General features: G+C 36.5%; 1 protein-coding gene across 3 annotated transcripts in view; it reads left to right on the top strand.

The window, feature by feature from the left end:
• IPO11 (importin 11) overlaps positions 1–26533 on the top strand; it is a 289809-nt gene that overhangs the window by 221044 nt on the left and 42232 nt on the right. For 2 of the 3 annotated variants that reach the window (XM_073235800.1, XM_073235804.1), the window contains exon 30: positions 24322–25735. The exons of the other annotated variant lie outside the window; for it this stretch is intronic. In XM_073235800.1, the coding sequence (XP_073091901.1) occupies positions 24322–24486 (165 nt within the window). In that variant the 3' untranslated portion in view covers positions 24487–25735. Of the gene's footprint in view, positions 1–24321; positions 25736–26533 lie in introns of those variants that run through there. 3 annotated transcript variants of the gene reach the window in all.

Genomic DNA, 26533 nt, shown 5'->3' with positions numbered 1-26533 from the left:
TTGAGTTTCAGATTAATTGCCTGCAGACATCAGGATTGTTCTTAAGCATTACAAAATAGGCAACCTCATTATTTCTTGAATTGAATTTACTAAAATTGTTACCAAAAGCTTTAATCAGGAAGAGTTTAGTAACTTTGCCACTGTTCACTTGGAAACCTTGGCAGTGTGGTATTGACTCAGTATAAAGACTTCACATATAGAGGAAGAATATGGCCTAGTTTGGAAGACCATAATTTTCAGTAATTTAGGTAATAGCATTCCAGAGCATTCGAGTTTTCTTAGCAATTTTTCCTACTTTAATTCCAGCTTTTCTCTTCTGCTTCTTTTTCTCAATAAACTACCAGGAACGCTAATTGTATTTTTATAAGGAGTCTATCTTTTTAGGGAGGGGAAATTAGGGAGTCTTTCAAGGGATTACACTACCTAAAGAAATTCCTATCTTGAAGAGATTTTTTTTTTAAGTATAAAAGTAACCTGTAGTAATTTAAAAGCCACAAAATTAATTGTATGATATGAAATACCCTTTCCCCAATGTAGCCTTTATTAACATTATGATATAGATGTAGATATATATATATCTATATATCTTTGCAAACATCTTATTTACATAAATAAGTGTCTACATATGGTTCACAAATTAGAAATAGTGTACATTGTTTTACTGCTTGTTTTTTCTTATATGTGATTAATATATGAGCATATTTCCATGTGCATAAATTTAGATTTACATCATTTCTTTTAATAGTTGCATTTGATAACATTCCATTGAACCGATTTCCATCCCATGTATCTCTTGAGCAGCAGTTCTTAATGTAGTCTGCAAATAACTGGAGGTTTGTGAAACCCTTACAAAAGGATTATTATTTATAGTAATCTTAAGATATTATTTCCCTTTATATTGTCTGAGCATTTTGCACTGGTGGTACATGGTGTTTGGTACCAACTGTGGGTTCAGCTGCTGGCATGTGAGCATCAGTTGAGGCAAGGGCAGCAAACTCTACCAGCAGTCCTCATAGGCTTCACTACCACACACTCAATGTTTTGATTTTAAAGCCAGTTTCATTTAAGAATGTCCTTAATGAAGTACTACAAATTATCAATTTTATTAAATCTCCACTCTTGAGTACACATCTTTTAAATAATTTTTGTGTCAAATGGGAGTATGCTCTGCTGGTTGTCTTGAGAAGTACTTTTGTGCTTGAGTTGTGACCACATTGCCAAAGTTTCCAAGTGAACAGTGGCTAAGTTACTAAACTCTTCCTGATAAACTACTAGTAACACTAATTGTATTTTTATAAGAATTTTGCAGTTTTATACTTATTTTCTATCTCATGTGATGGTAGTATGTGTGGAAATCATAGTAGTAAGTCATCTTATTTTTCTGGAACTACCCCTCTGATATAATGTACTTTAAAATGGATATAAAAGAGGAAAGCTTTTGTTGTTGCTATGTTCCAAATGGTAGAATTTGTTTTCTTCTTATGGCTGGGTGTTAGTCATAACTTTTGTTCAGCTTAAAGCAGAATTAGTTTTTTCTCCTCCACTTCCTTACTGAGCTGAAAGAAACCACAGTGAAGAAACTGATGAGTTTTTTAATCCTAGTCAAAATGGCTTTATGTCATTGTGTGAATTAAGTAGATTTACATTTACTTTTACATACAAACAATAGATCCTTGTTCAATAGTAGCTCTCAACTGAGTGTTATTTTGCCCTGCTTGAGGCTTACAGCATTGCCTGAAGACATTGTTCTTTTTCACAAGGCTGAGAAGTACTTCTGGCATTTGGTTGCAGAAGCCAAGGATGCTGCTAAACATACTACAGTACTCAGGGCAAGTAGTTATTTGTTTTATTTCACTGAACAAAAGGTAGTTGCAAGAATGACTCTCTAGAAACATTTAGGTGCCTACCATGTGCCAAAATAGCCAGGTTGTATAGGGCCTGATATGCCATATGATAAGTGTGGTTAGCAGAGTAATCCCTTTTATCCCCCAAAGATGTCCATATCCAATCCCTGAATCTTATGAATATGTTTTGTTACATGGCAAAGTGGAATTAAGGTCACTAATCAGCTGGTTATAAGGGAGGTTTTCCTGGTAGGCCACATTAATCACAAAAGACCTTAAAATGGATGAGAGAGGCAGAAAAGAGGGTCAGAATGATGCAGTGTCAGGAGGACTCAACTACTGTTGCTTTGAAGATGGAGGAAGATGGCTTCTAAAAGCTGGAAAAGGTAAGAAAACTGATTATTCCCTAGACTCTTCCTTGATTTTATCCCAGTGAGACTGTTTTGGACTTCTGATCTATATAACTGTAAGATGAAAAATTTGTGGTAGTTACAGCTGCAATAGAAAGCTAGGAGTGTGGATTTTATTTGGTAGGAATAGGGAGCCATCAAAAAGTTGTCATCACAGGGGTGATATGGTCAGATTTTTGTTACTAAAAGATTGTTGACATCCATATTCTACCACAGATTTGCTTATTCATCTGCTATGATTGTATAAATGACAATACAACATGAATCTTCAGGTACCATTTGAAACTGAATTTTATATAAATTCCAGAATTATTATGTCCATCTACATTTTCATAGTTATATCCACATTTCATGGGTAGAAGTCTTTTGTTTCTAAACAACATTCTTCTTTTTCCTTCAAAATAGTTATCTATATAACTCTTTGTTAAAAATTCCTTACCATACTTTACATATGAATTTTACAGATGTCAATTCTTTTTCTCTTTAAGAAAATAGCTATTATGTAATGCAACTGATTGTTACAGTGTAGGCTCTCTTCTTTCCTCTGTATGTGGAAAACCATGAAGCCTCTTCATTAGTCCTTAGCGTTTATCATCCCTGACAGGCTGTCCAGTGGGTCCCAGTACATGAAAAATCTCTACAGATTTTCTTTTTAAGTGAAAAGCTATAGATGCATGTTATAAATTGTTTTCTCATTCGCGACAAAACTATGTTTCCTTAAAAAAAAATGTAGTGTATCCTGTGAGAGTTTCTCTACCTAAAGTGAAATTTTTTCACTTTATCATTTCTTTTGTTAGGTTTTTGTTTTGTTTTTGTTTTTATTAAGTTATCATTGATATACAATCTTAATGAAGGTTTCACATGAGCAACATTGTAGTTACTACATTCACTCATATTATCAAGTCCCCACACACGCCACCACAGTCACTGTCCATCAGTGTAGCAAGATGCCACAGTCACTACTTGTCTTCTCTGTGATGCACTGTCTTTCCAGTGACTCCACACATACACCATGTGTACTAATATTAATGCTCCTCAATCCAATTATCCCTCCCTCCCACCACACCCTCTCCTACCCCTCCCCTTTGGTAACCTCTGGTCCCTTCTTGGAGTCTGTGAGTCTGCTGCTGTTTTGTTCCTTCAGTTTTGCTTTGTTGTTATACTCCACAAATGAGGGAAATCATTTGGTACTTGCCTTTCTCCACCTGGCTTATTTCACTGATAGCTCCATCTATGTTCCAAATGGGAGAATTTGTTTTCTTATGGCTGAATAATATTCCATTGTGTATATGTATCACATCTTCTTTATCCATTCATCTACTGATGGACACTTAGGTTGCTTCCATATCTTGACTATTATAAATAGTGCTGTGATAAACATAGGGGTGCATATGTCTTTTTGAATTTGGGATCTTCTTTTCTTCAGGTAAATTCCTAGGAGTAGAATTCCTGGGTCAAATGGTATTTCTATTTTTAGTTTTTTGAGGAACCTCCATACTGTTTTCCACAATGGTTGAACTAGCTTACATTTCCACCAGTAGTGTAGGAGGGCTCCCCTTTCTCTGCATCCTCACCAGCATTTCTTGTTCCTTGTCTTTTGGATATTGGCCATCCTAAGTAGTGTGAGGTAATATTTGCATTTAATTTGCATTTCCCTGATGATTAGTGATGTAGAGCATCTTTTCATGTGCCTGTTGGCCATCTGAATTTCTTCTTTGGAGAAGCATCTGTTCAGATACTCCACCCATTTTTTAATCTGGTTATTTGCTGTTTGGGTGTTGGGTATGTGGGTTCTTTATGTATTTGGATGTTAACTGCTTGTTGGATATGTTGATTACAAATATATTCTCCCATACTGTAGACGCCTTTTTATTCTGCTGATGGTGTCCTTTGCTGTACAGAAGCTTTTTAACTTGATGTAGTCTCATTTGTTCATTTTTGCTTTTGTTTCCCTTACCCAAGGGAATGTGTTCTGAAAAAGGTTGCTCGTGTTTATATTCGAGAGATTTTTGCCTATATTTTCTTCTATGAGTTTTATGGTTTCATAACTAAAACATTCAGGTTTTTTATCAATTTTGAGTTTACTTTTGTATACAGAGTTAGACAATAATTCAGTTTCATTCTCTTACAAGTTTTGCCAACACCAGTCGTTGAAGAGACTGTCATATCCCCATTGTATTTCCATGCCACCTTTATAGTATATTAATTCATCATATATGCTTGGGTTTATATCTGGGCTTTCTATTATGTTTCATTGATCTATGGGTCTGTTCTCATGCCAGTGACAAATTGTCTTGATTACTGTGGCTTTGTAGTAGAGCTTGAAGTTGGAGAGCAAATCCCCTGAGCTTTATTCTTCCTTCTCAGGATTGCTTTGGCCATTTGGGGTCTTTTGTGGTTCCATAAGAATTTTGGAACTATTTGTTCTGTTTTGTGTAAGAATGCTGTTGGAATTTTGATAGGGATTGCATTGAATCTGTAGATTGCTTTGTGTGGGATGATGATTTTGACAATATTCTTCCTATCCATGAGCATGGGATGTGTTTCCATTTATTGGTATCTTCTTTAATTTATCTCATGAGTGTCTTTAATTTTCAGGGTATAGGTTTTTCACGTCTTTCGTTAGGTTTATTCTTAGGTGTTTTATTCTTTTTGATGCAATTGTAAATGGAATTGTTTTCCTGATTTCTCTTTCTGCTAATTCATCATTACTATGCAGGAATGCAACAGATTTCTGTGTATTAATTTTTTATCCTGCAACTTTGCTAAATTCAGATATTAGAACTAGTAGTTTTGGAGTGGATTCTTCAGGGTTTTTTATGTGCAACAGTCATCTGTAAACGGTGACAGTTTAAGTTCTTTCGTACCAATCTGGGTGCCTTTTATTTCTTTGTGTTGTCTGATTGCTGCAGCTAGGACCTCCAGAACTATGTTGAATAAAAGTGGGGAGAGTGGGCATCCTTGTCTCATTCCCAATCTTAGAGGAAAAGCTTTCAGCTTCTCACTGTTAAGTATGGTGTTGGCTGTGGGTTTGTCATATATGGCCTTTAGTATGTTGTGGTACTTGCCCTCTACACCCATTTTGTTGAGAGTTTTTATCATGAATAGATGTTGAATTTTGTTGAATGCTTTTTCAGCATCTATGGAGATGATTGTGTGGTTTTTGTCCTTCTTTTTGTTGATGTTATGTAAGATGTTAAAAGATTTTTGAATATTGTACCATCCTTGCATCCCTGGAATAAATTCTGCTTGATCAGGATGGATGATATTTTTGATGTGTTTTTGAATTTGGTTTGCTAACATTTTATTGAGTATTTCTGCATCTATGTTCATCAGGGACATTGGTCTGTAATTTTCTTTTTTTCTGGTGTCTTTGCCTGGTTTTGGTATTAGAGTGATGCTGGCCTCATAGAATGACTTTGGAAGTATTCCCTCTTCTATTTTTGGAAAACTTTTAAGGAGGATGGTTATTAGGTCTTCACTAAATGTTTGATAAAATTCAGCAATGAAGCCATCTGGAACAGTACTTTTGTTTTTAGGTAGTTCTTTGATTACAAATTTAATTTCATTGCTGCTAGTTGGTCTGTTCATGTTTTCTGTTTTTTCCTGGGTGAGTCTTGGAAGGTTGTGTTTTTCTAGAAAGTTGTCCATTTCTTCCAGTTTATCCAATTTGTTAGCATGTATTTTTTCATAATATTCTTTGATAATTCTTTGTATTTTTTTGGTGTCAGTAGTGATTTTTCCATTGTCATTACTGATTCTCTTTATGCGTGTAGACTCTCTTTTTTCTTTATAAGTCTGGCCAAGGGTTTATCTATTTTGTTTATTTTCTCAAAGAACCAGCTCCTGGTTCATTGATTCTTTCTATTGTTTTATTCTCAATTTTATTTATTTCTGCTTTGATATTTATTCAGTCCCACCTTCTACTGACTTTGGCCTCATTTGTTCTTCTTTCTCTAGTTTCATTAATTGTGAGTTTAGACTGTTCATTTGGGATTGTTCTTGTTTCTTGAGGTAAGCCTGTATTGCTATATACTTTCTTCTTAGAACTGCCTTTCCTGAAGTTGGGGAGTTGAGTTGTTGTGGTCATTTGTCTCCATATATTGCTTGATCTCTGTTTTTATTTGGTCATTGATCCATTGATCATTTAGAAGCATGTTGTTAAGTCTCCATGTGTGTGTGTGGGGGGGTGCTTTTTTGTTTTCTTTGCATAAATTATTTCTACTTTCATACCTTTGTGGTCTGAGAAGCTGGGTGGCACAATTTCAGTCTGTCTGAATTTATTGAGGTTCTTTTTGTGGCCTAGTATGTGATCTATTCTGGAAGATGTTCCATGTATGCTTGAAAAGAGTGTATATCTTTTGTTTTCGGGTGGAGTGTTCTGTAGTTGTTTGTTAGGTCCATCTGTTTTAGTGTGTTGTTCAGTGCCTCTGTGTCCTTACTTATTTTCTGTCTGGTTGATTTGTCCTTTGGAGTGAATGGTGTGTTGAAGTCTCCTAAAATGAATGCATTGCCTTCTGTTTCGCCCCTTAATTCTGTTAGTCTTTGTTTCATTTATATAGGTGCTCCAATGTTGGGTGCATAGATATTTATACTGGTTATATCCTCTTGTTGGACAGACCTCTTTATCCTTTATCATTATGTAATGTCCTTCTTTGTCTCTTGTTACTGTCTTTGTTTTAAAGTCTATTTTGTCTGATATAAATACTTCAACTCCTGCTTTTTCTCCCTATTATTTGCATGAAATATGTTTTTCCATCCCTTCACTTCAAGTTTGTGTGTGTCTTTGGGTTTGAAGTGAGTCTCTTGTCAACAGCATGTGGACAGGTCTTGTTTTTTTTATCCATTCTGTAACTCTGTGTCTTTTGATTGGTGCTTTCAGTCCATTTATGTTTATGGTGATTATCATTAGATATGTACTTACTGCTATTGTAGGCTTTAGATTTGTGGTTACCAAAGGTTCAAGGGTAATTTCTTTACTATCCAAGAGTCTAACTTAACTCACTTAGTATGCGATTTCTAACACAATCTAATGGTTCTTTTTTTCTTCCTCCCTTATTTCTTCCTCCTCCACTCTTTATATATTAGTTGTTATATTCTGTTTTCTTTGTGTATCTCTTGGCTGACTTTGTGGGTAGTTGATTTAATTTTATATTTGCTTAGTAATTACTTGTTCTATTTCCTTTACTGTTATTTTATTTTCTCTGGTGACAGCTATTTAGCCTTTTAGAGCACTTCCATCTATAGCAGTCCCTCCAAAATACACTGTAGAGACAGTTTGTGGGAGGTTAATTCCCTCAACTTTTACTTATCTGGAAATTATTTAATCCTTGCTTCAGATTTAAATGATAATCTTGCCAGGTTGAGTATTCTTGTTTTGAGTCCTTCTGTTTCATTGCATTAAATATATCATGCCACTCCCTTCTGGCCTGTAAGGTTTCTGCTGAGAAGTCTAATGATAGCCTGATGGGTTTTCCTTTGCATGTGATCTTTTCTCTCTCTCTGGGTGCTTCTAATTCTCTGTTCTTGTTCTTGATCTTTGCCATTTTAATTATTATATATCTTGGTTTTGTCTTCCTTTGGTCCCTTGTGTTGGGAGATCTGTGCACTTGCATGGCCTGAGAGACTCTTTCCCATACTGGGGAAGTTTTCAGCAATTATTTTTCTCAAAGGGACTTTCTCTCCCTTTTTCTCTCTTCTTCTTTTTCTGGTACCTCTATAATGCAAATATTGTTCCCTTTGGTTTGGTCACCCAGTTCCCTCAATATTCTTACATTCCTAGAGATTCTTTTTTCTCTCTTTGCCTCAGCTTCTTTGTATTCCTGTTTTCTAATTTCTGTTTCATTTACCATCTCCCCTACCTCATCTAATCTGTTTTTAAATCCCTCCAGTGTATGTTCCATTGCAGATACTGTATTTTTCAAGTTTCAATCTCTTTCTTGAAGTCCTCCCCGAGGTCTTGGATATTTTTCTGTAGCTCCATGAGTATGTTTATGATGTTTATTTTGAAATCTTTATCAAGAAGATCAGTGATTTCAGTTTCACTCAGCCCTCTTTGTGGTGTTTGTGAGAATTTTGGTTTGTACCAGGTTCTTTTGCCATTTCATATTTGTAATGAATTAATATGGAGCAATAACTTTGTGTAGGCAGCTCCCTCTAGTGCCCAGAAACTGTGCTCTCTCGAGCTGCCCAGCCCCTGGAGCACTGAGGTGGGTCACGGGAGCAGCCCCAGTGCCTTCAGTGAGGAAAGAGCTCTTTCCCGCTTCCCGACCACAGTGCCTGCCTCCTCTGCCAGGTCTTTTGGGTGGAGCACCCAGGGAGAAGCCTATGCGTTATGCTCCTGTATCTGCCATAGGCGGGGCCACCCTTGGCTGGCCTAGTGCAGTTGCGAGGGCAGCAGGTTTGCAAACTGGTGCTAGCTGACTGAGAGGAAGGAGCGGCAGGCTGTGTATTGCAGTGGGGTATCATCACGTGTCACCAGCCAGGGAGGTGGAGCTCCTGAAGCTTCTGAAAGTTTCCAACCTGCTGTGCTGAGTATACTGGGATGATTTTGTCCACCTGTCCTTTCTCCTGAGCAGCAAGCTCTGTGTAATCCTTGCCCCTTTAGCAGCCCTCTCACTTTTGGGAAGTCTTCGAATGTGCCTGCCTATCTTTTGTCCTGGAGCAGCCAGTTGTGGGTACCTGTTCTCCACAAGCAGCTGGAATCTCAGTCTGAGTATTCCACCTTTCTTTGCTTTCCAGTCCCAGTAATCTCCTGAGCACCATGTAATGTAGGTTCGTGCCCCCTGAGCATATCTCTAGCGCTGGGTGTTCAGCAGTCCTAGGCTTCTACCACCTTCCTGTTCTGTTTCTCTACCTCCTGCTCATGAGCTGGGGTAGGGGGAGGTCTTGCATCCTGGCGGATTGTGGCTTTGCTACTTTATGCTTTTCCGTGATGTCTCTTCTTTTCCCCAGATGTAGGCAGTCTGTTGCAGTCTTCTTTCTAGTCACTCTTTCAGGATTTATTGTATTTGCTGTAGTTTCATATTATATGTAATTTTGGGAAGAGGTTTCTTTCTCACTTCTCATGTTGCCATCTTTAGGTCTTTTTCCTCTTTTGTTGTGTTTTAGAAAAAAATCAGTTATTCGTTACTTTGCAGAATAACTACATTCTAACTAAGTATGGTTATAAAGGCATTTTTTTCTAATGGAAATTCTGTTCTCATTGATTTTCATTGTAGACTAGATGTATATATATTTAAAAATAGTTTTCTGATTGATTGCTTTTTAACAAATTCCTCAATAAATGGAAAAATAGAACAGAAAACTTGACAAGAAAAAGTTTTAGATTGTGTTTAGCTCATACTGCCTGTGGTGGGGAAAGAGCTTTCCATATTGCTAATGACTGCTATGTGAGTGAACCTCTTAACATTTTCCTACTGAAAAATCCTAACCCCTTCCACTTAACCATTTTCTTAACTGCAGAGTAACTGCTTACATGAAGTGAATACTGATTCATTAGGTATGTCCATACATCCATGTAGCATTCCTCAGACTTGAGTAACTGAGAGAAATATCTTCTGTTTGTTGTCTGTCCTGTCCCCCCTTTTACCTTCCCCTATCTTCTCCCTCTGTGTTCTCCTTTTATCTCCTCCACTTATCACATACACCCACACAAGTCTGCTTCATTCCAAAGAGCATTTGATACAGCAGCTTTTTACCAATTAATATAAAAATTTTACTACATCACTATTTTTTATGTTACCTTACCTTAACCCCACCCCATTTAAAAAAGGATTTTATCTTACAAAGGCCGTGATTTATCTTTGAATCCCTGCACTTAGAAGAGTACAAAGTGGGTTCTCAATAACTTCCCAGTGAATTCGATGTTGGTGGCAACAAATTTGTTAAATCCACAATCAGCAGTCAACAGGAGTTATCTACTGGATATTTGGGTGACCTTTGTTCAGGAAATACCTGGACTTTGGTAACTGAGTGTTTGTTGACTAACGCTCTATAATTGGTTCTAAAACTGTGCTTGTTCTCATTTCACTATGAATTCATTCCTTGAACAAAAAACAAGTGTAATTCTCAGAGATTGGTACAAATGCATTTATGGTCTTAAATCCCAAGAGTATTGTATGTACAGATTGTGTTTACTGCATTTTTATGTGAACTAAATTAAATGTTGATAGGCTTGGTTCTCCAAGACTTAAGAAAATGGCAACATTAAAAGGTATATAGTGGGACAGATATTTTGAAATAACTTGAATTGTGTTGTTTTCTAAATACTTGTCATGGTGTTACATCTTTTTTAACCACGTGCTGTTGTTTTTTGAGAGTTTTCTATTTGACTTCCACTTATAATTCAGGAGGGACTGCTCTGGAGCTGTTCCTTTGTTTTGTGCCAAACCTGATGACTAAAATAAATATATAATGTAATTAATATAGTGCATGAGATTGTTTCAAATACTGCAGCAAATTTAAGTTAAACAGCCATAGAATAGTATATTCCTTCCCAGAAGTAGTCCATTATTGCAAGTTCTGAAATATTACAATTTCTTTAACAGTTTTGCTCTGTCAGCAGATGGTCAAGATGCAGTGTTCTCATTCCCTTCATATTCTATCACTTTTATAAATTACTGATGGTTTACAATCTGATGAAATGACAATCCCAGTTTTTGAAAGAGATTGAGGATACTGACTGAATTATTATTAAACTTTCTTGCCTTTATGGGTTCTCTCTGGGCATTTCCTATTTATAGCATTTACTTTTCAGTCTGTCACCTAATAGCTTGACCTTATGAACCATTTTATCAAAAACCTTAAGATTCTCATAAGATTTGGTCTGTGAGCTCACTTCATTGAACCACAGAGACAATGGTAGTAATAAGGAGATATAAAGAAGCAGGTGTTTCCTGTAGATGGCTTACACTTGGGATGTTCATAGTTCTCTCTCCCCTTAAAAAGGTTATAGGCAGAAATAATTGCTATTCAGAAAGCTTAGATAACACAGCCAAAGACGACATCAGATCTGATTTTCCCTCATTGTTCCTCTTTATCTTCTTGCCATTTTCTATATCACCTGGAAACTACAAATAATGGAATAAGTGTATTATGGGACTTATTTGGTTTTATAGTATGTTCTCACAAAATGGACAAACATGAATATTAGTAATATTTCTGAAAAGAAGGTAGTAGGATCAGAGGTACTGCTGGGTATTAACATGTTTAAATATCTAGTAGGCCATTATTTTCTAATTTAACAACACTGATAGCATATCCCTAAATAAATATTCTGCTATACTTTGTTATGTAGTCATTTTACTTTGATGATGATAAGATGAATGTAAGGAAGACTACTTTCTATTATTTATTAATTAGTTATGTATGAGAGTTGATTTTTTTTTTTTTTTTTTTTTTTTTACTGTAGAGAGAGAACTCCATTGCTGGCAGTTGAATCGAGATAGTCCTTAATTACTGCTAAAATTGTTTCATAGTAAAAATGCTTTCATAACACAAAGAGTCATTTCAAAAGGCAGCATAATTTTTTAGGATTCTAAAACTGACATACTTTGGCAGCAACTTGTCTTCTCTCCATCTTTCCCTTTCCCTTTTTTCTTGCTTTTCCTTCACTTCTCCTTTCCTTTCTTTAGTTCTATCAAATTTTATGGAATAGGTAATGGTATGCTAGTTCAGCTATTCCAAAACCTAGAAAACTGTGAGAATTGTAAGAAAAAGAATAAAATAGAAAAAAAGCAGATAGTAAACTTTTTAATTTGTAAAAGTAGATGCAGAAAATATAAATTACCATTAGCAAATTTAATCCAACATTAAAGTCACCATTTATTCATGGATTTCTTACTGAAATAAGAATGGAATGATACGCCTTTAACATGATTTTAAAAAAAGCTATTTGAAACAAAGCAAAAACATGCCACTGGGTAGTGAATGGTCTAAACACCAGAGAATGCCATTTTCTATAACAGATTCTGGAATATCAGCTAATGTAATAGTTTGTTTCTTACTCAGGAAAAGCACAAAAAGGAGAGGATTAAGTGTGTATATTTTTTTAAAAAGTGAGTGTATAATTCACATGGCCATTCAGGGATGATCCAGATGTATTTTTAGATGCTGCCTTCTTGGTATCTATCTGGCTGGAAGGTGGAGCAGGGCAAAGAATGAGAAGTAGTGATTCACGAGTCAGACTGGGTAATGTCGCATATCATTCCTGCTCACATTCCATTGACTGGGCAGTGCAGCCTGTCTGTGTACTAGGAAGCAGAGGTTTGGTGATGGTCTGTCACATGGACTTTCTAGCAGTGTGTTGAGAAGACAGAAGAATGCCAGCTAGTGAGTGCAAGCTTAAGAATTGTCAGTGAAGAGACTAAAGTCGTTAGTTGTTGAAATGATCATTTAAACTAGAAAAGTCAAGAAAATCAACAAATCAACTATGAAGAAAGGTGACCAATTAAATGACAAAGGCTGCTGTTATATACCAGTAATAGCCACTTAGAAAAACTGGAAAAAAATAAAGGTCCTATACAGATATGGATTTTATTTACCCTGTGATTTGGGGAATCTTCTGACATTTTAGAGTCAAAAATCAAAATCAAAAGGGCTTTAAACTTTTACATGGTGGAAGAGTCAATGAAGAAAAAAGGACTATCATTGCCTAGTATGCATATAGTAAAGTGAAAAGGAACTCACAAATGCCCCACTGAAACTAAAGGAGAAAGGAATTCCTGAAGAGTTTCTAGAAGTAGGTGGTGGTAAGTGGGGATTAAGTTATAGGTCTTAGAATTACTAGTTAAAGGATTTTTGTTTTAAGTGTACTATCAATGAATTTGGAAATATCTATAGAAATTTTTGTTGGGTTTACTTGAGATCTTAGCCCTCAAAAGTGGTTTTTCCAAATTTTACTATAGCAGTTCTTCTCACTTTTGGATCACCTGGGGAGCTTTAAAAAAATTCCAGTTCCTGAAACCAGTTAAATCAGAATCTCTACAAGTAGGACTTAGATATCAACATTTAAAACAATTCTTCAAACAGTTCCCAGTGTGCCACCAAGAGTGAGAACCATCTGTAAGGACTTTTTGTTATATTGCTGAGAGTTCCCTGTCCTCCTTAGGATTTCTTACTGTGAGTTTTAAATGAAATAATATATGTGAAGAGCCTAGTCTGTGCTTTTGGTTGGAATTTAGTAAATGTAGATATAATATTTTGATTCCTATTTAATTGTTCTGATAAAGAACATTCCAAAGTGAAATAAGTGTGAAGACATAAGAAGATGTTCTTTTGCTCAGATCTGGGCTTGAAATAATTACTCTGACTCATTGCTTAAATTATGTATTTCTCTCAAGTTTACTTTGCAAAGCACCTTACTGAAAGGCATAACCACAATAAAACTAAAAGTAGAGTAAAAATATCCAAGCAGTAATGGTCTAGCACTGATGGAGGGAAAAATTAGTTATATCAGAAAACCTAGGTTACAAGCTAATTGTTAAATTGAAATTTCAGGTTTTGTCACCGAGACATGTATGTGCTGTCATTTTTATGTCATGAGGTCTGAGTCTTGAGTCCCAGTCTTTCTAGACATAGCAATGTAAAATAGTTCTACTTACAAGCTTGACAGATAGAAATCATAGTCTAAATTCCTCAAAGCACAGCTACAAAGCAATAGTGATGATAAAAGTCTCAGGTGGCTGTCTTGGAGTTTGGGTTTCACACTGGGTGTAATTCGTGACTAAATCTGCATTGCCAAGCACTAGTGATGAGGTGAGTTCTGCTTAGCATCTACAGGACTCAAACACTTTCTGAAGCCACCAAGTGAGGAGAATTTATATCCAACTGATTTTAGAAATTTAGTTGTTTTAGATATATTTTAGAACTTGGCAGTTACCTGCAGTGAAACAACTACAGGTGAAAAAGAAGGGAATTTTAAGCCAAACATATTTGGAGGAAAATGCCAAACTAAGGAATTTTTGAAGACCACATGGTTAAATACATTGTTGTAGGCAAGTTGTCCTTTAAGATTTTTGGTCTGTTGCATAGCTAATGTGTTTATATATAATCTCGGTTTCATGGAAAATATACTATTACTCTTAAAAAGATCTGTAGTTTTCTAGGGAACTTTTTCATCTGAAATAATTTTACAGTCAATAATTTCTAAAAAATTATCACAAGGTATATGGAGGCTTAAAAAATAAAGGATAATATGATATGCCATATGACCTAAGCAAAATGAAAGATTCAGCTTCAACCAAATCCCTGCTGGGTGGAATTGCTGATTAATGTACTAAAATATTTTTTGATTTTAAGGAATAAAAATCTCAAAGAACAAATATACACATCCAGTAAGTAGCACCATAGGAGCTAAAATCTTGCACCAGCTTTAAAGACTAACCACATTATGTGTCAAAGCATATCAGAAGGCTATACTAACCAACAGAAGGACCTGATACACAGTTCAACCAGAAATATTCTGTTTTAGAGCAATGATTTGAAAGCCAAGAAATACTGAACTACTTGCTTGTTAAAATCCAGTTTTGGCCCTAAATAGACTTAATCAAGAAAAAAAGAGAGTCTACAATCACTGCAGACACCACAGAAATACAAAGAATTATGAGAGAATACTATGAAAAATTATACGCTAACAAACTGGCTAACCTTGAAGAAATGGACAGCTTTCTAGAAAAATACAACCTTCCAAGGCTGACCCAGGAAGAAACAGAAAATCTGAATAGACCAGTTACCAGCAAGGAAATTGAATTGATAATCAAAAAACTACCTAAGAACAGAACCCCTGGACCAGATGTTTTCACTGCTGCATATTGTCAAACATTTAGTGAAGACCTAATACCCATTCACCTTAAAGTTTTCCAAAAAGTAGAAGAGGAGGCAATACTCCCAAACACATTTGACAAGGTCAGCATCACTCTAATACCAAAACCAGGCAAAGACACCACAAAAAAATAAAATTACAGACCAGTATCCCCGATGAACATAGATGCAAAAATACTCAACAAAATATTAGGAAACCAAATTCAAAACTATATCAAAAAGATCATCCTTCGTGATCAAGTGGGATTCATCCCAGAGATGCAAGGATGGTACAACATTCGAAAATGAACCACATTTGAAAATGATCAACATTATCCACCACATCAACAAAAAGAAGGAAAAAAACCACACAATCATCTCCATAGATGCGGAAAAAGCATTCGACAAAATTCAACATCCATTCATGATGAAAACTCAACAAAATGGGTATAGAGGGCAAGTACCTCAACATAATAAAGACCATATATGACAAACCCACAGCCAACATCATACTTAACAGTGAGAAGCTGAAAGTTTTTCCTTTAAGATTGGGAACAAGACAGGGATGCCCACTCTCCCCACTTTTATTCAACATAATTCTTGAGGTCCTAGCTATGGCTATCAGACAACACAAATAAATGAAAGGCATCCAGATTGGCAAGGAAGAAGTTAAACTGTCCCTGTCTGCAGATGACATGATATTGTATATTAAAAGACCTAAAGAATCCACTCCAAAACTACTAGATCTAATAACTGAATTCAGCAAAGTTGCGGGATACAAAATTAATACACAGAAATCTGTTGCATTCCTATACACTAATGATGAACTAGCAGAAAGAGAAATAAGGAAGACAATTCCATTCACAGTTGCACCAAAAAGAATAAAATACCTAGGAATAAACCTAACCAAGGAAGTGAAAGACCTATACTTTGAAAACTACTAGACACTTATGAGAGAAATTAAAGAAGATACCAACAAATGGAAACACATCCCGTGCTTATGGATAGCAGAATTAATATTGTCAAAATGGCCATCCTGCCTAAAGCAAACTGCAGATTCAATGCAATCCCTATCAAAATTCCAACAGCATTCTTCAATGAACTAGAGCAAATCATTCTAAAATTCATATGGAACCACAAAAGATGCCGAATAGCCAAAGCAATCCTAAGAATAAAGCAGGGGTGGGGGAGGGAATTATGCTCCCTGACTTCAAGCTCTCATACAAAGCCACAGTAATCCAGACAGTTTGGTACTGGCATAAGAACAGACTCATAGACCAATGGAACAGTCTAGAAAGCCCATATATAAACCCAAGCAAATATGGTCAATTAATATATGATAAAGGAGCCATGGATTATACAATGGGGAAATGAAAGACCATTCAACAGCTGGTGTTGGCAAACTGGACAGCTACATGTAAGAGAATGAAACTGGATTATTGTTTAACCCCATACACAAAAGTAAACTCAAAATGGATCAGAGACCTGAATGTAAGTCATGAAACCATAAAACTCTTAGAAAAAAACTTAGGCAAAAATCTCTTGGACGTAAACATGAGCAACTTCTTCATGAACATATCTCCCCAGGCAAGGGAAACAAAAGCAAAAATGAACAAGTGGGACTCTATCAAATGAAAAAGCTTCTGTACAACAAAGGACACCATCAGTAGAACAAAAAGACATCCTACAGCATGGGAGAAAATATTCATAAATGACATATCTGTAAGGGGTTGACATCCAAATTATATAAAGAGCTCACACACCTCAACAAAGAAAAGGCAAATAAGCCAATTAAAAAATGGGCAGAGGAGCAGACACTTCTCCAAAGAAGAAATTCAGATGGCCAACAGGCACATGAAAAGATGTTCCACATCCCTAATCATCAGAGAAATGCAAATTAAAACCACAGTGAGATATCACCTCATACCAGTTAGGATGACCACCATCCAAAAGACAAACAACAGCAAATGTTGGTGAGGATGTAGAGAAAGGGGAACCCTCCTACTCTGTTGGTGGGAATGTAAATTATTTCAACCATGTGTAAAGCAGTATGGAGGTTCCTCAAAAAACTAAAAATAGAAATACTGTTTGACCCAGGAACTCCACTCCTAGGAATTTACCCTAAGAATGCAGGAGCCCAGTTTGAAAAAGACATATGCACCCCTATGTTTATCGCAGCACTATTTACAATAGCCAAGAAATGGAAGCAACCTAAGTGTCCATCAGTAGATGAATGGATAAAGAAGAGGTGATACATATACACAATGGAATATTATTCAGCCATAAGAAGAAAACAAATCCTACCATTTGCAACAACTTGGTTGGAGCTAGAGGGCATTATGCTCCGTGAAATAAGCCAGGTGAAGAAAGACAAGTATCAAATGACTTCACTCATCTGTGGAGCATAAGAACAAAGCAAAAACTGATGGAGCAAAACAGCAGCAGACTCACAGAACCCAAGAATGGACTAACAGTTACCAAAGGGAAAGGGACTGTAGAGGATGGGTGGGAAGGGAGGGATAAGGGGGAAAATGGAGCATTACGATTAGCACATATAATGTAGGAGGGGGGACATGCGGAAGGCAGTATAACACAGTGAGGACAAGTAGTGATTCTTTTGCATCTTACTTCACTAATGGACAGTGACTGTAATGGGGTATGTGGTGGGGACTTGATAATAGGGGGAGTCTAGTAACCATAATGTTGTTCATGTAAGTGTATGTTAATGATACCAAAATAAAAGTAAATAAATAAGTAAAAGAATGATAAATCCAGTTTTGGACTTTTGAAGTGAGTCAAGCTATTAGCACTTAATTTATCTGACATTGTCCTGGAGTCAGGAATTCTTGGTAATTGTCTTCTGGTAATAATTGAAACCTATTATAAGTTTGTTAATTTTAGTTTAACAATTTAATGAAAATATTTCTTAAATGATCGTGTACTTCCTCAGGGAGTGAGAATGGGAGTTAGGCGTGTGGAATTCAGTGAAAGAGCAAAACCAAGATTTGGAAGTTTATGTTCTAGTTCTGCTGGTATCATTGACTTGAGGAAAGTCAGCCTTGGATGCCACTCAAAGCCTAGGCATACTTTTTCTCATTTCAAAAATGAACCTGCCAGCATCGGTGTTTAGATGTTCTGTAATTGAACATTTATATAAGCTAACTGAGGTGTCTAGAACTGCTTGTCCCCACCTCTAAGACCAAGTTGCCTTAGAGGAATGTGGTTGTTTCTGCATCCATGTTTTTAAATACCTTTTGCAGTTATGTTTGATACTGTCTCTCTTGTCTATTTTTGCTTTTGTTGCTTTTATTTTGGTGTCATATGAAATTATTACCAAGGCCAATGTCATAAAGCTTTCCTCCCTGTTTTCTCGTCTTTTATAGTCTAATGTATTATGTTTAACTGTAATTCAATTTTAGTTGATTTTTGTGTGTAGCTTAAGATAGGGATTTCATTCTTTTGCATGTGGATATCTAGTTTTCTCAGCACCATTTGTTGAAGAGACTTTCCTTTCTCCATTGTTTATTCTTGGCACCTCTGCTGAAGATTACTTGACTCTATGTGTGGATTTATTTGGGGGTTCTGTTCTGTTCTGTTGCTGTATATATTTAGCATAGTACTGGAAATCCTAGCAATAGCATTTAGGCCAGAAAAAGAAATACAAAGTCATCTGAATGAGAAAGAAATAAAACTGTCCCTGTTTGCAGATGACATCTTATATATAAAAAATTCTAAAGACCCCATTTAAAAATACTGCTGGAACTAATAAAGGAATATAATAAACTTGCAGGGTATAAAACAGTCCAAACAAATAGAAAAATACTGTGTTCATGGATTGGGAGACTTAATATTGTTAAGATGTCCATACTACCCAAAGCAGTCTATAGACTCAGTGCAATCCCTATCAAAATCCCAATGGTATTTCCTACAGAAATAGAAAACAATTCCGAAATTCACATGGAACCATAAAAGACCTTTAATAGCCAGAACGATCTTGAAAGAGAACAAAGCTGCACACTTCATGATTTCAAAATATGTTACAAAGCCACAGTAATGAAAACAGTATGGTACTGGCATAAGGACAGATTGTTTTTATTTATGGATAATTTTAGATTTAAAGAAAGGTAGCTAACATAACATTTTCCTGTGCTCCTCACCCAGTTTCCCCTAATATTGACATCTTATACTACCATAGTACATTTAGCAAAGCTGAGAAAGCAACATTGGTATATTACTATTAACTAAGCTCCAGACTTTATTTAGATTTCATCAGTTTTCCACTAATTCTCTTAGTTGCAGGGTTCAGTCCAGAAAAGCTTACATTGCATTTCACGCAGATCCATTTTTAATTGTTTTCTATGTCTTCCCATTACTCCCAATATTTTTCCCATATTGTCAACTGAGCCTCCATATTGCTCTCTGTTTCTACTTTTGCAAGTTTTTATATTCTCATATTTGTGCATTTAAGCAAATTTCCATCTAAACAAAGATCATCATACTTGTTAGAAATGTGTGGAAAAGAAGAATAAACAATTTATGACTTTGTAAGATTCTGCTCTGAACAGTTTGCTTGAATTCTGGCATATAGGTTCAGACTCTTGATCATTCACCTTCGGGAGTTGATTCCTTGCCACCCAGTGTTGGTGTTTACCAATGAAAACATCTTGCAGAATTGTGACAACACAACCAGAATCAAGACACAGAACATTCCCATCACCACAAAGACCCCTCTTGTCCTTTTAAAATTAGACACACTTCCCTCCTGCCCTGCCTCTTCCTTTTGTTACTATGAGTGATTTTCTATTGAAACCTGGACAGTTTTAGTGTTATGTTATGAGACTCTGAATCTTACTGAAGCCTTTTAGCCAGCTTCTTTTGACACTGCCCTGGCAGGAGAATTGGGTGTATCACTCTGTTCCTGACAGTAGGGTGAGGAAGGGGGTACAGTCCAGGCTCCCCAGGGGTTTCCACAGACACTGTTGGGGGATGGGTTGGTCGAATAACACCCTAGCATGACACCTGGCATGAGTGGGGGTGAGGCCACAGTTTATTCTGTGGTATTTAGCTAAAGTAGACCAGTGAGATGGTCCATTTTTTCCTTACATATATGTATGACAGTAACAATATCATACACAGCAGTAATAGTAGGATAGCTCCATTTGGGTTCCTGAACCTGAATTCAGTGTGTGATTATGTGGGAGGGGGGTCTTCCCACACATATTTACACCAGGCAATTCTCTAACACCAGCAGAGTGTTAGTGAACTCAATTCTGATGCTGTCTGCCCTGAGACAGCACCAGATTATCAGGTTAAGGGCTCAGTCCTCCAAGACTGCTCTCCACCCGCAACTCCAGACACGGTTTTCAAGCCCCAGGCAGTTCCCTGTGCTTCTGACCTACCACCTACAGACTGGAGGTTCCCAAGACCTTCCCCTTAGGTTCAAGTAATTTGCTAGAGCGGCTCACAGAACTCAGGAAAACACTTACTTACCAGTTTAATAAAGGATACGTGAAGGATACAAGTTAACAGCCAGATGAACAGAGACATCAGGGCAAGGTCCCAAATAAAGGAGCTTCTGTCCTGGTGGAGCTTCTGTCCTGGTGGAACTGGCTTGATGGCTCGTGGAGGCATTCCGGTTTCCCCAAGCATAGAAGCTCTCGGACCAAGAAGCAAGATCCAACCAAGCAGAGCAGAGCAGAGAGAGCGCGGAGATGAACATTGACTAAACCACTGGCCATTGGCCGATCCAACCTCCAGCTCCTTCTCTTGGATGCGGTCCAAAAAAAGTCTCATTAACATGACAAAACACCTGTTTCACCTTTAAGACTGCAGTGTTTTCAGGAACTGTGGATGAAGACAAAATATACCTGGGAAATGCATATTTGGTTATATGAATGACCAAATACGTATTTCTTATAACTCATTATATCACAACCAGTTATTCTCTAAAAGTTTTCTGTCTAGCTGTGTGGTCCCTTTACTGGTCTTTGGCTAGAGAGCAGCTTTTTGTTGGAGGTTCTGTTGTCTGCGGTCATCGTTGTTCCCAGGTTGCCAGCTTCTTCAGCCCCAAAGCTGGGATACAGGAGGCAGAAATAAAGCCAGGGCACTCACCACCACGGTGTTCCTTGGGGACAGGGGCCCCGCTCAAGCCTCCATCTCTCCACCTTTTAAAGTCGTCTTTAAGGGTTTTACTACTTATTGGAAGAATTAGAGTATTTTATTATTTTGGAAGTAGAAGGCTATGTCACATCTACTTTTGCAGTATAGTTTTTCCAATAGCAGGTTTATATTCCTGATTATAATTTACTTACTACGTTAGAAAATGAATTACTTTCTCAACACACACTTGATAAACATGGTAGGCATTCTATATATATATATATATTTTTTTTTTGGTGGGTTTTTTTTTTTTTTGAGAGGGCATCTCTCATATTTATTGATCAAATGGTTGTTAACAACAATAAAATTCAGTATGGGGGGGTCAATGCTCAATGTACAATCATTAATCCATCTCAAGCCTAATTCTCGTCAGTCTCCAATCTTCTGAAGCCTAACGAACAAGTTCTTACATGGTGAACGAATTCTTACATAGTGAATAAATTCTTACATGGTGAACAGTACAAGGGCATTCATCACAGAAACTTTCGGTTTTGATGGCATTCTGTATTTTTTAACATTAAATCAGATAATTAAGTTCTTCTGAAGCCTAACGAACAAGTTCTTACATGGTGAACGAATTCTTACATAGTGAATAAATTCTTACATGGTGAACAGTACAAGGGCATTCATCACAGAAACTTTCAGTTTTGATGGCATTCTGTATTTTTTAACATTAAATCAGATAATTAAGTTCATTATGTTAGGTGGGCATTATTTGTAAAAATTAATAGTTTTGAAAATGCACTACTTCAGTCAAATATCTGGAGTTTTAGTGGATGTACAGCAATGATTTCTCTAGAGAATCATTTTATCAATCTATTTTATATGATATTTCTTCAAAAGAAAGAATAGCTATAATTAATTAATGCCTACCACAGGCCAAAATAGATGTTTATTTGCTAACATGTTTTTTTAACTAAAACAATTTTTTTATTGAAGTATCATTGATATACAATCTTGTGTTGGTTTCAGTTAAAAAGTTTTTTAAGATCTTTTAAGTTATGCAGTTGGAGATTCCGTATATGTCTTTTTTTCTTCCTTTTCTCTCTGTAACTCTCCTTCCAAAAGAGTTTAGTGCTTTTAATCTTTGACTAATACACTTCAAAAAATGTTGTACATATATAGTGTTATGTCATCTAGTAGGTTTTAGCATGGTGATAGTGTTCCTTTTTATTAATCTGTTGGAAAATAAAGTGTAGAGATGTGAGAAGTTAACTGGTTACAGTTTCTTGAAAAACATCATTTAAAACCACACTCCTTAGCTTCATTTCAGTAATTGAAGTGATGTGTTGAACATGAATTTCAAGCTCAGCTGCTTTTCACTCGTATTGTAGACGGTTGTTACAGATATTTCATATTTTAGCAGAGTCCACATCCTGTTTAGCAAGAGATGTGTTTCTTAGTAATCAAAATAATATTGAACATTACTGCATGTTGCTAAAAAGAATAAGTATTTTGAAATGTTGGTCTCCAGTTGCTGTACCTTCTGTAGCATGACACCTTCAGGCTGTTAATGTACGACTTCCTGGTGTTCCTTCTCCTGTCTGACCGACAGGAAAATGAGTGTTAAAACTGCCCTTGCCTTGGACTTACCATGAAACTCTGGATGGTCACATAGGGGGTTTAATCTCAAATTAATGCCATCTGTGTGTCTGCCTCTCAGTTATATTTTCCATTTGTGGTCATTATTTTAAAATCTGTTTACATTGCCCAAACAGCAGATACAGCTCTTTCACCTCCTTGAATAACATTGAGTATCAGTAAGAAAAGAAAAGAATTTCTCCTCAGCCATATTGGGCACAAAAAGGCATGCACTTTACTTAAGACCTTCAGCTTTATTGATAATGAGAGAAATGTACAATTTCAAGCAATGGTGTGTTACTTTTCAATTCTTAAATTATAAGGAATTTAAGCAATGGTAATACCAGTGGTAGAAACAGTGTCTTGAGCTGAAAACTCCTATACCTTTTCAATTCATACAAGCTGTAGGGAAAACAACTTGATAGTATGTGTAGGACTCATAACGTTGCCTATGCCCTTTAATCTGTTAATTCTTCTAGATAGAGATAGATATGGTATGGAGATAACCTGAAATGTAGAGGAAGAACTGTGTATGTGGTAACATGGAACAGTGCTTGTGATAGATTATTCAGCAAATAGTTAAAAGTACTTAAACTATACCATTATTACTTCAACATACTGTAACAAAAAAATTTATGACATTAATAGATTAATAATTCTTAGAATGTGATAGAGTAGAATTTTTATGTATTCATATAAATGCAAAGAGTGCTACTAATTGTGTATTTATGTATGTGTATGTATGTGCATGCCACAGACACAGTACAGACAGAGGGCAGAGTGATTTCTGTGGTGATTGTTACCTTTAGGAAGTGGAATGATGGTTTTTTTTTAACTAAGGTATCTTTGATATACAATCTTATGAAGATTTCACATGAGCAACATTGTGGTTTCAACATTCGCCCATATTATCAAGTCCCCCTGCCCCAACCCCATTGCAGTCACTGTGTGATGGGTTATTTTTAATTTAATTGTATTTCTTTCATTTTCCAAATATTCCAGTTTGAATGGAGGAGCATTTGTTTGTTTTTTTAAATCTATGTTTATTCATTATTTTTCTTCCTCTTTTTTTTTAAACCAGAAGCATGTACATGCGCCTGAATAGCCTAGCAGTCAAGGCAGGGCAGTGCTTGCTCTGTCAGTCCCAAGGGCCTCAGGGCTCACTAAGCTGCTACAGTAGAGTACCTGAGCTTCTTAAGAGGGACCCCAGACAATTTTGCTTAACTGGTCTTTTCAATGTTCTGTTCCTTTCCCAATAGTTTTACCTGGTTTTGATTCTTAACATGGATGTACACACAGCTGTTGAGAAACTGGACTAATCAGAGGCCTAGGGAACTGAGGGTAGAGTAAGTGCATGAAATTTTGTTTAACAGACTTCCCACAATGAGGCTCTTTTAGAATCCCTCGTAAGGGATGCCAAGGCAGATTTGTCACTACAGAAGAGATTACAAATCATTTTTGTCAGTCACAGGTAAGATGGGCTTCCTTTGCCTCTCTGACACAGTGTGGCTCCTCTTTGTCCCCAGCTGGCCCTGAAGGACCCGGTGCACACAGTGTCACTGCAGCAGTTCATCTATGAGAAGCTCAAGGTGCAGCAGGAGCTACTGGGAGAGCAGGGCTTCCAGTCCCTCATGGAAACGGTGGACACAGAGATTGTCACCCAGCTACAGGAGTTTCTGCAGGGATTCTGAGAACACATGCCATGTGGCTGCCTTCCCTTTCAGAAGCAGACCAAGGACCCAGCCTGCCATCTGTGTGTGAGAGCCTGCTGAGATGATGAAGAAATAAATCCCTGTGTATGAGTATAAAGAAGCAAAGACCACGCATTTTTTTACTACAGAGTTCAAATAAATGTAAATTGTGCATAACTAAAATCACAATCCTATTCCTGAAAAGAATTTAATTTTATATTTATGAGGGGCCCTGTGTTTACTAGAGATAGACTTGATAACAATAGCTGCTTAGTTTCCTGTTAAGAAACTGTTTGATAACCTTTTAATCGTGTGCTCTTAACACTTGAGAAGACGAAGGTTAATATCTGAGATGTTTTTCTGCAACCAAAATTAGTTCAATTTGGTTGCCATATCCCTTTTTTAAGCTAACAAAACTGCAAGCTTGAAAAATGATGGAGATGCTCAGATGATGCAAGAAATTAGTGCCTAGAGCAAAGACATAAATAGTGATAGATACACATTACTGAGGTGCTCTTAGTACAAGGGAGTTGATTTCATCTTGGACTTGGAAAACCTGCTTTATCAGATACATGCTTTTATTTTCATTCTAGTCATCTGATATGGGAATTAGTAAAGGGATTTTTTTCTCATTTTTCTTTCAGTAATTGCAGTAAGTATTTAAGCATATTGTAAGGCCTGCAGAAGTAAACCTGTGGTACTGCAGTACCAGGTGGAGACCTCTGGTCATGATTTGGTCCTTCTTCCTTTGTTACCCCCAAAAGGCCAGGAGCCCTGTGAGCACTGAGAACTAGACAGCCCACAGACCCACTGTGCTGTGACAGTCTGTGACAGGCTGTTTGGCATTTACCCGAGGAAGTCAGGTGCCTCTGTGCAGGGGTGCATCAGGGCCTCGATGATGCGGGGACCTTGGAGGACTCAGCAGCGATCCCCTGAGTACCAACACTGATGTGACAAGTCTTCCTTCCTTATTCCTCCAACATGCAGTACAAGAAAAGGGGGAAAAGGAGAATATAAGCCTTACTTTGTTTTACTTGCCATTTATTGTAAGGAACCTTTAAAGCATTTTTAAAGAAATGGAAAGCAAGGTTGGAAAATGTCTGATCTTTCTATAGAAAGTTGGGTACAGTATATAACTGCAGTAAACCCACTGCCCCTTTGTGAGCTGTGGAACCTCAACTGTATGGAAATATTAGATGTTTTCAGTAAGAGAGAGAAAATATGATCCAAATTAAATTTTCCAAAGATACCTCACCTTTGATTTGTCTGATTATTTGTCCTGCTCCACAAAAAGTGAGTTAATAAAAATTGCCCAGTGACTTAAAGGAAATGTTGCTGTCATACTCTGCTGTTAGCTGTGTCCTAGTAGATGGGAGTGTTGTCCGGAGCAAATCCTAGTTGCCCTTTCAGTTTCTCTTTTCATTTACAAGACTTAAAGTTTCTTTAGTATGTTACTTCTTTATCATTATTACCCAGTCCTGAAGACTGATCTAAAAAGAATAATTTCTTTTGTTGACTTAATTACTTTCATTTGAGGCATTATTCCTATTAGTCTTATCAGCAATTTTCAAACATGTTCTAGTTTCTCAGTTATAGTAAAATACTCATCTTTCCAATTCCTGACATATTTCATTATAGTGTCATAGCAAATATTACTAAAATGGCTACCTTATTAAAAAATAAAAAATTTATCTCAGGGCAAGAGTTGGGTTCACTTTTCTAAACTCAAAGGTTAATTTGTAAATAGTTTAGAAGAAAAAGTTCATGTTACTTCAAATTTTAAGTGCTCAAATAAGACATAAAATGTAATTATTGATTTACAGAATTTTGTTCATTAATTCAGTCTTATAGCAAACATACTAAGTTTTGGACAAAGAACTCAGACCTCTGGTTGAACTGAGGCCCCAATACAATATAATGATAATTTCTATTGCATACACATACTCCTGTTTATTTTATATTCCAGAGACTTCTTCCAGCCCTTGACAGATGCCAACATGTGACCAACAGTAACACTTTATAAAGTTTTTATTTTCAAGAGTCTCTC

Source organism: Manis javanica, chromosome 1 (genome assembly GCF_040802235.1).
Source record: "Manis javanica isolate MJ-LG chromosome 1, MJ_LKY, whole genome shotgun sequence".
NCBI lineage: Eukaryota > Metazoa > Chordata > Mammalia > Pholidota > Manidae > Manis > Manis javanica.
Note: the sequence above shows the minus strand (reverse complement) of the source record. Positions and strands in the feature narration are given on the sequence as shown.